The sequence below is a fragment of the Coturnix japonica genome, chromosome 14 (assembly GCF_001577835.2).
Source record: "Coturnix japonica isolate 7356 chromosome 14, Coturnix japonica 2.1, whole genome shotgun sequence".
NCBI classification, from domain to species: Eukaryota; Metazoa; Chordata; class Aves; order Galliformes; family Phasianidae; genus Coturnix; species Coturnix japonica.
The window spans coordinates 3,206,501-3,220,970 of NC_029529.1; the positions used below are offsets into that span (position 1 = coordinate 3,206,501).

At 49.8% G+C, this 14,470-nt stretch overlaps 1 protein-coding gene across 2 annotated transcripts; it reads left to right on the top strand.

Annotated features, from left to right (window-relative positions):
- The first annotated feature begins 3,783 nt into the window (after positions 1-3,783).
- Positions 3,784-12,513, top strand: CHST12 (carbohydrate sulfotransferase 12). Of its 2 annotated transcripts, none has more exons than XM_015876992.2 (2): positions 3,784-3,954; positions 8,358-12,513. In XM_015876992.2, exon 2 carries the CDS (start codon positions 8,420-8,422, stop codon positions 9,710-9,712), a length of 1,293 nt encoding a protein of 430 aa, XP_015732478.1. In that variant the 5' UTR covers positions 3,784-3,954; positions 8,358-8,419; the 3' UTR covers positions 9,713-12,513. The 2 variants fall into 2 exon arrangements, with proteins under 2 accessions (XP_015732478.1, XP_032303558.1); XM_032447667.1 differs by lacking the exon at positions 3,784-3,954 and adding an exon at positions 4,349-4,371.
- The last annotated feature ends 1,957 nt before the right edge of the window (positions 12,514-14,470 follow it).

A 14,470-nucleotide genomic window follows, 5' to 3' on the forward strand; every position in this document is an offset into this window, starting at 1 on the left:
TTCTGTAGGTGAGTGATGGTTGATCAAAGCTCTAATTGTTTATCTAATGACCTTTTTACCTGAGATACAGTGAAAGGTGCCCTGGATACAAGGTTCAGGGTTCTTAGTCCCTTCCTTCAAGGTTTGAAGGCCTCCTGAGCTATGTCAGTGGAGGAGGAATACCCTGTTACGCATTAATTATGTACTGTGACAATTATGTACCAAAATAGGTCCTAATGGACTGAGAAGAAACAGATTTGGTCTGTAACCTGATGCAAGTCCCTCTTTTTTCTTCCCCCTCATCCTTTGTTGTTGATTTTTTTTCCCCCTGGTAAGAGCTGCAAATGGAATGACACATCAGTCCTTGAGCAGTGCAGGAATTGCTAGCCGTCCTTCTGCAGAAGAGGCTTTGAAAGGTGACCTTGGGCACTTCTACTCCCAAAGATCTTAATTATTTTCTGTCTCAATCTTGGCTGAAAACAGAGCTCAGAGCTCCTGTGCCCCTCCTACCTGTATGGGGATGAGTTGGGTGCAATGTCACTGTGGCCCCTACACTGACCCAATAACATTTCCCATGTATCTTGCCCCAGCTGCTAGTTTTCAAGCTAGTATTTGTGATTTCACTCAGTATTTTGTGCCTGCAGCCTTGCTTCTGGAAAGCAATTCAGGTAATCCGTTTTCTTTCATGGGGAATTTCTGGTGCAGCACCCTCATAAGGCACATTTTTGGAGCCTTGCTGGTACTTTGACTAGAAAGGATAAGGTCAGGGGAGGAATTTACTCCTTTCTTCAGCAGGTAGAAAGAATAAACAAAGCATTTCATGTTCAGAGTCCAGGGGAAAGAGAAAATCAAAAGTAAAGAGAATTTCTTCGTGCATCATCTTTATCCCGCTTGGAACACTCCTCAGGGGTTTTGTGCAGGCTTTGCATTGCAGTCAGTGTACCAGTCCTTCCTATAAACTCACTGCCTGGGAGTGTTTCATCCCTCCTGTAAGGTTTGGCTGAAATTGGCCAATAAATTTGGGTGTTATTGGGGCAGGAGGAATTGTAACTGAGAGCGATGGTGCTGTCAGAAGTCGTCTCTCCCCTAGGAAATCAAAAAGATCCCAAGCACACTTTTTTTTTTGCTGCCGTGGTTATTTTGTGGGTTCTTTACAGCTCTGTTTATGAACCTTACCTCAGGCCTTGGTGCTGAGTTACTGCTGTGCTGCCTGACAGATGTGACGAGGAGGGGAAGGGATGGAGAGAAATGGAAGGTTTCTGTTGTGGGCAGAATTGAGAAGCTGATGGTGTTTCTGTGCGAACTGTGATTTTTCTTGCCAAAGTTTTTCTATTGTAGAAAGCTGATTACTTATTGATCTTGCTGTTGATGGAAAGAGGGCCTAAAAAATGGGCCTTTACCAGCACGTCCTTCACTCCTAACAGCTTTTCCACTAAAGTCTCAATGGTTGACTTGCAGGAACTCAGCTTTGAGCAGTCCCCATCATCTCCAATGGAACCACAGCAAAGCTGCATCCATCCCTCCAGGAATGGAGCCCCAGTAGGGATTCCTTGTCCCGAAGAGAAAATAAGGATTGTGCAGAAAGGAGGAATAAAAGGAGAAGACTCCTGAGGTGAAAGAAGATGAGCAATGATCTATGATGCATTTTCTCTCTTTGTGGATCCCTCAGTGGACACAAAGTCCCCCTGGCCTCTGTGTGTTGCCTTCAGGATTTGATCAGGGACAATGCAGCCTTTTCACCATCTTCCCCAACATTAAAAGGTGATGATTCTCACATCAATTGAAATTGCACCCAAATTTCACATACTCTGCACCCTGACAAAGAGCCTTGAGGAACGGCTTTGGCTGTGTGAAATGCTGGCTCTGAGTGGTGACAGAGTCCATAGCTTGGGTCATCACGGGCTCTAACGGTGTGTTTGGACACAGAGCTCTGCTCTATGGATCATTACACTTCGTTAAGGAGAGAGGCAGGGCGAAACTTTTAAAACACTGGTTGTTCTGCTCTGAAGATTGTTTCTTTTGTCAGTGAGTCTGGCAAGGAATGAAGCAGAAATAGGCAAGTTCTGTAACAAATGAGGCCCCTCTGCTACCACTACCCACAGTCATTTCCAGACAAGGTCAGAAAATATTGCTTTTTCTTTCTGGTGGTCCAAAGGGGAAGAGCTGTCCCTGCAACGTGGCATGCTCTCAAAAAGCAGCTCTGCTACAAGTCGATGCTCCTGTGAGCAGCACATGTTCAAGGATGGGTCCTACAGAAACAAATAGAGGAGGGGTGTGTGATGTGCTGCATCTATTGCCTGTGTTGCCTTGGTAAAGCAGCAGGGAATGGGAACTTGCATCTTCTATATGACGTTTTCTACCCTACTTCTTCTATGTGCATTAGATATTAGTTTTACTTTAAGACAAACAAGGTGATAACAGAGTGCAAGAGAATAAGTAAACCTCATTTTCTCACCAGTGCTCTCCTGCAGGATGGAGCCCGCACCACCTTTTCCTCAGGGCAAATGTGTGGATGCCACACGTTCAACAGGTTCCCTGACCATTAGATCCAAATGGAAAGGCCCAAGAAATTCTCTCTCCTGCCATTCCTGCGTGTTGCTGCGGAGCTGGGAGGTGTAATGCACTCCTGGAATGCTCTTTGGGTGAGCAGATGTTTGGCTGTGAGAGCAGCCAGAGATTGCTGCATGTTCTTTGCCAGCTGACAAGCAATTCAGGTCTGACTGCAGCCAGGAGTGTGGTGATACGTGAAGACCTTGATAAGAGTTCACCTGGACATTAACAGCGCCTGGACATTAACAGCGCCTGGACATTAACAGTGGGAATGAGGCTTTTGTTTTGGGAACACACAACTCCAGCCAGCAGGCTTTTTCAATTGTTCTTTTTCCAGCCTTTTGAATATGTTTCAAATAAAGTCGTTCTGCTCATTCCAATGAACAATAACTCCTATGCCAAAGCAGAACGGGCTGCTCTCCTGGCTTTGCCATCAAGCATCTGAAGTTGACATTCTCCTGTAGGTTCACACATTGCTTTGCAGGCTGGCAGGAAGATGAAGGGTAGTTTAAGGAAGCTGAAATCATGTTTATTTGTAGCATGCCTCAAGCATGTGGTGGGATGCAATACAAACATGTGAGTGAGCATAAGGATGCAACCAGTTTTACTTATTAAGTTGGAAGAGGTGCAGATGCGAAGCAGAGAGGTCAGGAAAACTTGTTCCTTGGGTGGATTCTTTCACATAAATAGAGATAGAAGAAAAAAGATGAAATAAGCACCGTGTGTCTGTAAAACAAACCTGGGCCAGCAAGGCTTGAGCCAAGCCTCTATTTATGAAGCCTCGCGTGACTTGCAAGCACTGAAGGACCAAAAGTGAGGGGAAAACTTGAGTTTGTACATCTCCAGTGCATACCTTCGGGCTGAATCACCATGAAAACTTGCAGTGTTCAGAGCTATTTAAAGCAAAGCCCGGGATGTTGGGAGTCTGAAGCACCGCTTTGAGGCTGTATCTCTACAGGGGGAGGCTGTGTCACCAGTCGGACCGTCGGCCACAGCCTCTTTTCGCTCAGCAGCCTTTGGCCGTGCAGTGTCACCGCTCACACCCCGCTCATAACCAGGTCTAACACAGCTTCCCCCATAGGCTCCATCCATCCACGCTCCCCGGGCCGGGCGGAGCAGCGCCTGCGCCTCGGCCCCATCGAGCTGCCCGTGCCGCCGTCTCGCGAGAGGCGGCATCAGCGGGGGGCGGTGGGACGGGACGGGGGGGGGAGGAGGAGGAGGAGGAGGAGGAGGAGGGGAGGAAGGCGCTGCCGCTGGCCCCGCTGCCCACGCGGGGCCGCCCACGTTGGGGCGGGGCCGGTGTCCGGCGCTATCAGCAGCGCGGCCCGGAGCCCAGCACAGCCGGCGGGAGCGGCCGCTGCTTCGCTTCGGGGGCTGAGGAAGGCGGCGGTCCCGAGGACGGCCGGGACCTCCCGGTGGCAGCAGGTAAATGGCAGCGCACGGCCCCGCTGTGCCCCCATCTCCGCCCCGCAGCCATGGGGATGCGGGAGGGTTTCAGCCCCGTCCCGTGCCGTCCCTCCCGGCCCCTCCTCGGCTGGGGGCGATGGGCCTTTAACCAGCCCCTCGGGTGGGCTCTATGTGCTCTGTGCTGCTCTGGGGCTCAAAGCTGGGAAGCGGTGCATGGACACAGAGGTTTCCATCCCGGCGAGGTGCGTGGCTTTAAGCTGCTGAGCCATCTCTGCAAAGCGGGGATGGGTGACTTTAAAACTTTAAAGCCGGAACTTCAGACGGAGCTTGAGCTACAAGCGCTTAAATAAAGCATTTCCGAGGTGAGCGCAGCCGGTGTGAGCCGCAGGGCGCTGATTTCGAGCCTTTAGCAGCGGATGTTGATGCGCACCCCAGGTTTGTGTTGGCTGTGGGCACCGGGACACGCTGAGCTCCTCCTGTGCTCGGGATGGAGGTCAGGAGCCAGCAGAGCACGCTGCCCTGGGGCTGCTTCCCATTGGAAGCGTTGGAAATAGGTTTATCGAGGCGACCTCCCAGGATGGGTGTTAAGAGAGAGGAGCCTGGCACTGCCACGGCTGTACAAACCCGCCTTCGTGATAGTACGGCTGTGGCAATTAAGATGCTCTTTCATTTTTTGCCTTTACACCGTGCATTTATGTGACTCAGTAAATGCTGGACCTAGGTTAGTAAATGCTTTTACCTAGGTTAAAAGTTCCTTGCTCTACAAAGCATGCTGGATTTTGGTAGAGTTAGAAGGAGCAATCTGTTGAGCGATGGGCAGATGTGAAGTTTGTTCTGGTTATCAGCACGTTGCCCATTAGCTGTGGATGAGGTGAGTTTGCTCCCCTACACTTGCAGAGGTTCGTTTGGTTTGAGTGCTCTGCTGACTGCCCTGAGCCTCACCTGCAGCAGGTGTGCTCCCCTGCACGTGGGAGAAGAGAGCTGCATGGCTTGGACGGTGATTGCTGCTGAGTCAAGTTGCCTCTCTGCTGCTTTCCACCTTCAGAAGTGAAGGCTGAACAAGACGTGTGATGTCCTGCAGCTCCCCATGTTGTGGGCAGGCTGTGCAGCAGGTGAGATGATGCTCAGTGCCTGGGCTGACGCTGTGCATTCCCAGGTGGAGCCAGGAGCAAACCTGGGGGGATGCAATGAGAGGAGAAATGCGAGCTGCACCGAAACCTTTGGAGGCACAGTGCTGTTAGCAGTGGGGTTACGTCCATTGTGTCCAGCGTGGATCTGTATGTAAGCTCTTATTTTCTGTAGATCTTATTGCTCCAGCAAAGGAACAAAGTATTGCTGGAGTTACTTTCTGCAATGAGAGAACATCGCGGCGCAGAAACGTTGTAAAGAGAACAGGAAGAAAGAGACAGGAGTTGCTTAAGCTGATGTTTGCCCGCAGAACAGACGGTTATGAACTGGCTGCGAAGTGCAAGTAAGGTTTCCAACTCCCCGAGGAGCCAGATCTGCAATAGCTTTTGCAATAAGTGCTGGGGAGGCCTCCCCTTCATTTCTGGTTTAAGTGGATTTTGAGTTAGATCTGGAGGGATGGTTATTTGACGTGGCACCTTGTGACAGGAGGGGATGGGAGCGGTGACTTTGTACCTTGGAGTCTTTCATGTCTGAGGCTGGGAGAAAAGCCACTGGTTTGCCCCCAGGGCCAGGTTCAGGTTGGAGATAATCCCGTGACGGCTGTTCGGGAGGCTGTGTGGGATGATTATAGCACTTGGTCCGTTTCCCAGTTTGCCGGCATCGTGTCACAGAAGCAGCTTTGTATGGATCCTGGTGCACATTCTTGTTGGCTGGTGACTTTGGGTTAAACTTGAATGTAAATTCTTGGCTTCTCCTGGAGGTTTTCCTCTCGATTCTGGCAAGGGGAGAATGAAGGCACATTCCCTCTGATGTGCTCAGAGACCTCTAATTTGTGCTTTCAGCCTGGCCTCCTTTATGAAGTGCTCAGAAAGAGGATGTATCATAGTCAATAGAGTAACTCTTGTGTTTTGCAGCAGCTTTCTCAGGAGAAGAAATTAAGTTGCACTACTGTTCTTTTCCAGGGTTCCTCTCAGTCACTGACAGAGTCAATGGAAGCGGAGTTATTTCAATTCTGTGCTGCTCTCTGCTGTGTGCCTTGGGAAAGCCAAATGCTGTGGCTGTGTGCTGTGTCCTGGAAAGCAGGCGTGAACCCCTTGGGCTTCTGGATGTGATTGGGGTGGCTCTAACGAGGAGCATCCTTCCATTTACCCAGAGGAATGTGTGTGCTTGCCGTGCCACACACACTGCTGGGCTTCTTCTGTTGGTGTTGAGAGCATAATCTGTCTGCACTGGGTGGGATAGCTCTGTAGAAATGCTGGCAGGCTGCTGTGCAGCATGGAGCTGTGGGAGCTGCAGGGCATGGGGAGATGGCAAGAAAGGATGGATGCTCCTTGCAGCTTTCCAGACTTGCTGCATTCCAGCCACCCTGAAACCCAGCATGGTAGGAATTGTGTACACAGCAGGCGCCGTATTCATCCAGAATAGGAAGCATTCCCTGTCCTGAACAGCTAACTGTCTCAAAAGCAAGAGCAGATTCAGGCAAAATGTACAACCAGAGATGTGCCAAGCAGTAGGCTTGGCAGCATCACTCCATTATCTTCTGTTGTTGGGCTGACATGTTGGCCTGGGGTGCTGACGCACGCATGGAATTTTCCCCTTCCTTAACTCTGTGCTCATCCCTGGATGCTTCTTCTTAGATTCGATCCTTCCTTATCCTAAATGAGCCGAACGTAGAGAATTACAGCTGAGTAGTACCTGCTCCTTGCTCTGCAGGGTGCTGTGTGTTGTGCCTGCGTGGTTCTTCCAGCTCCTTGTGAGATGCAGGGTAAGAGCCTGGCTCCAAGTAGCGCAGCTGTTGGTGTTGCAGTGTGAAGCCACATGGTAGGCTACGGCCACACTGAATTTCTGGCTCTCCCTACCTCCAAAATGCAAATAAATATGTTGGTGGAAAATCCCCAAACCCGCAGTTCTGTATTTAATGTCTTTGGGGACAAACTGGGCTAATACTTTGATATTGTTCCTGTTCATTAGTAAACTCTGGTCTGATGCTTTTGATCTAGGGTTTGAAATCAGGACTTTGCTTGTTAAAATATGGTGTGTCTGAGGCATAAACGCAGCTGTGCAGGTGGCCTTTTCTCACCTGCCTTTGGAGGTTGGGAGCTGTTAGGGGTAATGGTGACAGAAACATTATGTTAAGCTGGGAAAGAGTTACTGACTTGTACACAGTTGAGAAGTGGGCAGAGATCTACCAGAGCATCCTTAATCTCGGAAACAATTTGGTTTAAAAATAATCATTCTTTCATGTTTCTCATTGACTCTTGGCTGTTATCAGGGTTGTGTCCTTGTGGGTTTTCACAGGAAAACTGTTTGTGTCGTTGCTGCCCTTGACAGAATGAAGCAGTTACCAAGAGAGGTGGTGGAGGTGACGTCCTCTGGGTACCTTCACACAGATTAGATGAAGCCGTGCGTTCAGTCAGTGATGTTCTGTCAGCACCAGCTTTCTTTAGCCACTGAGGCAATGTGCCTCTGTGTTTACAGCTCTGATAAGGCTTTTGTTTTTAGCACAGCGGCTCAGAACATCTTTATGGGGGTGATGAGACCACAGTGTGAAACCAAAAGCTGGAGTCATGGATCAAGCCCTCTTGCTTGGTGTGTTAGATAGGCTTAAAAACCAAGGAGATCTGCAAGGTAGTTAGTTCTGTGTACTTTCTGTGCATACTTTTAGGTTTTTAATGCTCCTGCACATCCCTCTGACAACTTGAGGTCCGAATTGTTAATATTTTTGTTTATTTGCTTTTAAATGGAAACAGAACTTCTGATGAAATCGTGTGATCCAACAAGCTGGAGATTGATGAACAAACCTTTGTTGCTATGGAAATGAGTAAACTTGTAACGTGTTATGTCTCCTTTTGGACAGAAAATCAGAGTGAATTCCAGGGTAGCCTCTGGGAGCCCAAGTGTCCCCTCCTGACAGTGTCCTCTGATTCCTCTGATAGGACAAGTGCAGCTTTTCCTCCTCAAGGAAAGGAGTTAGTGAGAGTTGGAGCAGAAGCTGAAGGCTGTGGTCTGTCCCTGGGATACTTTGGGATCTGATAACCCTTCTGTTCAGTTGCAGAACCAGATGCTATTAAAACTGCCAAGGGAGGAGCAAAGGGAGGGAAGGTCAGGCTTTGCCTACAAGAGAATTGGTGCTTCTCCTTGTAGTCATTGTAGGTACTTGGGGAGCACACAGCTCTTCCTGTGCAAGACCATGGGATGGTCAGCCCTGTGCAGAGCCTTGATCATGCAAAGTCATTCTCTCTAAACCAGAGTAGTTAAGAGATGGACTAACTTTATTACTGGTTCCTTTCCAGGCTCATGGTCTGCAGCACCATGCAGGATCCCAGCCCTCACTCTGTGAGCCGGAGGTGAATCCATGGGAAGGCCAGCTATTGTGGTAGCTGTCAGGATGACCAAAGCACGGCTCTTCCGTCTCTCTATGGTGCTGGTCTCCATCTTCATGATCCTCCTGATCATCGTCTACTGGGACAACGTGGGAACAGCTCACTTCTACCTGCATACGTCCTTTTCTAGGCCGCATTCCCCAGAGGCCATCCCCGGTATCACTGCAGGTGGGGACTGGGAAGCCTTACCAGAGGTGGATGAGTTTTTGGCAAAGCTGCTTAGTTCAAACCTGAAACAGAACAGCTCTACTTCCCGAAAGGCAGAGCAGCTGCTCATCCAGGGCTCCAACAAGCCTGTGGTGAGCAATTTGGAGGAGAACATACGAGGTTACGACTGGTCAACACACAATGCCAGAAACAGTTTGGACCAAGAGAAGCTGCAGATAGAGAGGCAGAGAACGCTGCGCGAGTTTTGTGCCAATTCCAGCTTTGCCTTCCCCACCAAAGAACGCTCCTTTGACGACATCCCAAACTATGAGCTCAACCACCTGATTGTGGATGACCGCCACGGCATCATCTATTGCTACGTCCCCAAAGTAGCATGCACCAACTGGAAACGGGTGATGATTGTGCTGAGTGAGAGCCTGCTGGACCAAGGGGTCCCATACCGGAACCCCCTGGACATCCCACGTGAGCACGTCCACAACACCAGCACCCATTTGACTTTCAACAAATTCTGGCGTCGATACGGGAAATTCTCCCGGCATCTGATGAAGATCAAACTGAAGAAGTACACTAAGTTCCTCTTTGTGAGGGACCCTTTTGTCCGCCTCATCTCTGCCTTTCGCAGTAAATTTGAGCTGGAGAACGAGGAGTTCTACCGGCGTTTTGCCATCCCCATGTTAAAGCTGTACTCCAACCATACCAACCTTCCCACCTCTGTTAGCGAGGCCTTCGGGGCGGGCCTCAAAGTCTCTTTTTCTGACTTCATCCAGTACTTACTGGATCCCAGGACAGAGAAGATGGCCCCTTTCAATGAGCACTGGAGGCAGGTGTACCGGCTGTGCCACCCGTGCCAGATAGACTATGACTTCATTGGGAAGCTGGAGACGCTGGATGAGGATGCTGCTTATCTCTTGCAGCTCCTCAAGGTGGACAGGCTGCTCCGCTTCCCCCCCAGCTACAGGAACAGGACTGCCAGCAGCTGGGAGGATGACTGGTTTGCTAAAATCCCCCTGGCTTGGAGGCAGCAGCTCTATAAGCTTTATGAGGCAGACTTTGTACTCTTTGGCTACCCCAAGCCAGAGAACTTGCTTAAAGACTAAAAGCGATTGGGCTGCGGGTGTGGGAGGGAACATCAGAAATACCAAAAATGTTTAAAGCCTCCTTATTTTTTTTGCTCTTACCTCCCTTCTCCATACAGGTTGGTACAATGGAATATATTTTTTCTATTGCTTCTCCTTCCATTTTTGCAGTAACACCCAGTTCAGGATATTTCCATCCAGCTGCGCATATGGAAGAAAATGCCAGTATTTTTCTCATTGTTTTCTGGGTTTCCTTCTTGTTTCCAACGTCCCCATGTTTTGCAGTGGGTCGCTGCCCATGGTCACTCTGCCAGCTGTGTCCTTCAGTAGCTTTTTATTAATAACATTTTTTTAAAAGTAATATATTTAAGATATTTAATACGAAGTGTGCATTGTGGCAAAGGAAAGGAAGGAATAAAAAAAAAAAAAAAGAAAAAAGAAGTGAAAGAAAAACCTAAAAGGCGCTGATGCATTTGCCTCTGTGTGTTGTCTCAGGGCTCTTTGTGATGTTGCAGAGCACTTGAATCTCTCCAGGGCTGGGAGCCCAGCAGGTGGGTCAGTCAGTGCTGGAGCACCCCATACTGCGGTGAGGAATGCAGCTCACAGCCAGCATCACAGGAGGGCAGTGGTTGAGGCCCATGGGGTGATTCAGGATGTGCAGAGGGCCAGCCCAGTGCCTCTGCACTGCTTCCACTTCCAGCAGCGTGGTGGAGGAGCTCTGCTGTACAAAACACTGTGTTTGTGCACCCTCTGCATTGATAGTATGGAGAGTCTTCTGTGATGTGGTGCCTGCTGTGCTCAGCGCAGATCACTTGCAGCAGTGGGGATGTAACACAACTCCCAGTGCTTTAGGGGGACGTGGCAGGGTGTGGATATTTAGCCCCAAGTGAAGAAAAGCTGAAAGATTCCTTTCAGTTGGTGTGCATCAAGGCGATCTCTACATTCATTTCTTTTTCAGAGTGCCAGCCACTGCTTGTGATGCTGTGCCCTCATCTGCTGTATTTCTGCTTTACCAATCGACTGATGCAGATTTAATCACCTGCCTTGCTGGGCTTTGCTGCAGCAGTGATGGTGGCCCATTGTGCTCGGTGCCTGCAGGCTGCTTCCCATAGGATGCAGCTTTTAGAGACAGGCTTTGTGTCTCATCAGCTGAATCTGCTTCTCTCTGAATTGCTCTGTGATCAAGCAGAGAGCTGAAGTGCTTGATTACTTTTCAGAGCTGTGCAAACCATGAAGGTCTTGGCCTTGCAGGAAGCACACTTGTGTTCTGGGCAGCTGCTTTGATGCTGGACTCCTTGTCCTGCTCAGAACCAGGGTGATGCTCCCCCTCCAACTCCTCATTTCTCCAACCTCTGTACGTGTGTGTTGTCTCAGCACTGTGTGCTCCTCCTGGTGAATGCACTGCTCCAAGCTTTTGAATCTTTAAGCCAAAGGTAACAGCTAGCAGTGATGCTCGGAGCAAAGAATCTGCCTCTGATTGTATTCACAGCACCCTCCTGCCATTTCTGCAGGGAGATTTGCAGTTTAAATGAGCCTGAAGCCATGATCTGATTTTTAGTGCTTAGATCTTCACAGCTCGGGGGGAAAAAGGAAGTGCTTGTTTATGAGTCATTATTTAAAAATAATAATAGAGAAGCGTTGATCTCTTCCATTTTTTTCCCCCCCCTATTACGAGTTAATTGCTGCAAAACAGAGAGATGTTGAGACTCTCATCTGCTGTAATGAGTAATCCCTGGAGTCTGTTGGTTCCTGCAATATTTACATTTCTTCAGGGTTGGTTCATCCCACTCTTCAAAGTTACAGCCTGGATGTTTTCGGCTGTTGTCTTTACAACGTGTTTGTTGTTTTGTTTTTGTTTTTTTTTCCTTTTTCCTCTTCTAATTTCCATTTAATTGGTGTTTAGTATTTGCAGACGTGGGCAGCTGGGAACGCAGCGCAGATGTGCTGATCAGCACCGCATCGCCCGAGCTGTGCAAACTTCCTCCCAGCTGCTTCCCTTGTGCCTCTTGACCAAATCCTGCCCCTCCAAACCGTGCTCAGTTGCAGGGCCCTCGTGATGCTCATCCTGAAAACTGGCTGCAGCTGCATCCTCACCTGCACCACCCCATGAGCCACGGCTGCAGCTTGTCCCATGCAGAGCATATTTTATGTCTTCACCCTCAGGAGAGCTTGAGTGGTAAGAGTGATAGTGGTGGGAGGGAGCTGTCACCTTATCGAGCCCAGCCTGCATTTGATTTACGCCATTTCAACACCTACAAACCCATACCTGTCCAAAGCCATTCTCCTAAGTGCCTGCAGAGAGGAGCAGTGAGGCTCACATGGAGAGGGCTCGCTGTGCTGCTGCTTCCTCCTTTTGAAGCCTTCCTCCCCACCCTGCCGCTGTTGTGAATGTATTGTGAAGGAGCCAAAGGCGACCCAGGCTGTGCTGAGTTTTGTGGTGAGGCCACTGGGGGGGACTGGGACAGAGCCTCCAGCTTTAGGAATGTGTGTTGTTTTTTTTTTCCCTGTGGGTTTCTTGCTCTGTTCTGATGATGCAAAGAGTATGTAGGGGGGAGAGAAGGACAAAGGGTTTAAACCAGCCATGCTTCCTCCCCCCCAGTTTTCTGAAGGAGCTGGAATTCAGTATTTGTCAATGGCAGAATGAGTGGTGAGGGAAGGCAGTGAGTGCTGGCCTGAAGTCAGAAGAGAGCTAAAAATTGTGAGTTTAGATGGTTGTGATGCTAGTGCTGATTTTATAAGAGGTAGAAAAATGCTTTGAAGTGGCCTATTTGTGTCTAAATAAACCTGGCTCTGCTGTTTCATGCTCAGCCTGCAAAATTACATCCTGTTCTCCCTCTGGTTTGCTTTTGACCACTTGGCCAAAGCCAGCCTGGTGCCCAATGAGGCAGAACCGATATGTGGATGCACAAATATCCAGGGGTTTGACTGAGATGTTTCCAGGTAGAACTGAGACCAGCTTTAGTGCTTGCTCAGCATTGCAGCCAAAGTCTTTTTGCAGCTATGTGACAGATGGGGTCCCTCGCTCATTGCTATGGCATGAGGTGTGCAACACAGCCCCTGCGTGCTGCAGGGAAGGGCTGTCAGGCTCCAGAGCTCTTTGCTTTCTGAGCACTGGCACAGCTTTGCCAGGGTGTCCTTAACCATGTGGGTTCCTTTCAATCTCAGTCATTTTTGCTTTAACTTATTTCTGGTGACAAAAATGTAGAGCCACCAAGAGTGGACAAATCATCATGGGGTAAAACGCTGCCCTGGGATCATGCTTGAAGGCTTTTGGCCGTGTGCTTTGAATCCCTCAAGGTGGCACTGGGAGGGTGGAGGGCAGGGGATGAATGGCAGCATTGAAGGGGTGGCGAAGAAAAGCCAGCTTGTTCCTCCTTATGTAAGCTGGAGCACGGGGAAGGCCGGTGACTTGGCAGGGCTGCGTGTGGCCGTGGTGCTGAGCAGTGCCAGGAAGGGTGCGGGGTATGATGGCAGGACAGGCAAGAGAGGTGGATCCAAGGTAAAGGCTTGTCCACACTAAGAAACCTCATCAGGGAAGGGGGTTAAAAGAAAGATGGCATTTGAATGAAGACAGTGATGCTTGTCTGGGGAAGAAATGGAAGTGGACAGTGCATGGTCTGAAGTCTTGTTTTCTCTAATCAAGGATACAGCTTGGGCTGCAGAGGTTGACACTTGTCCCTGCAGAGGCTGCAGAAGAGCTGAGCAGTGATGGTGGGCAGTGGGTCCAGGTCTGCCTGCAATGTGGCAGCTCTGCAGAGGCTGAGCTGGAACCCATTTGCTGCCCCTGGCTTTGCTGCTGCTGGTGGGCTGCTGCTCCCAGCCTGGTTCCCACAGCAGCAGGGCCCCTCCAGCTGCTGCATCCCCCTGCATGCTGTGCTGCCTCCCTGCAGTGCTGGTGTCACAGCCCAGCATCTTCCCAGCCCTGCTGTGGTTTGGCTTTTGTGCGTCTTTCAGAAATGGCTTAAAATAAAGTAATTAAAAATAAAAAAGAAGGAAGTGGAGGAGCTGTGGCAGCTGAGCTTGGTTCCTGTTGGGAACAGCAAGAACTTGGGGGGGGGTGGAGAGGAAGTTTCCAGTCACATTTCTGTTGGCTTTTTGATGAGCCTTTCCCTAGGCAAATTAATTGCTGCTACAAAATACCAGAGGCTCTGAGAGCTGAGTGGAAGGAGGTCATTTGCAACTTAACCTATAGGTGCACGTGTAGCAATGCCAGCAGAGCAGCGTAGCAGCTGTGCTGGTCTTTGCTCACTGCTTTACACCTTAAGTCTGTTGCTTATTGCTTCAGCTTTCCATCTGTGAGATCTTGGTGATCCCAAGGAATGTGGAGCAGCAGGGATTTCCCTTGAAGGTCCCTTCCACCTCAAGTGTTTCTATGTGACTACATGCCAAGCCCTGGAGCTCCCACCATGGCCTACATCCTCTTCACACCATGATGTTGAGGTGAGGGCGTGTTTTTCATGTGCAGCTCTAAACTGGGCAAAACCCAGCTGGGGGATGGCTCGGAGGTCACAGCAATGCAATGCCTCAGGGCTGTCTGTGATGCTGATGTCCTTGGGTATCCCTGGGGCTGAGCAGAGCGGAGGTGCTCAGCCAGCTGCGGTGTCCCTGAGCACTGAGGAATTGCTTTTCCCCCAGTGAAGAGTTTCATAGTTATGTCTCAGGTTCTTATCCTCAGTCTGTGCTGAATCTGAACGCCAGACTGACGCCAGTGTATCTCCAGCCCCATCTGACCCACGTGTTAACCAAGCAAGGAGGTGTCCTGACCCACCGAGAAGTGCC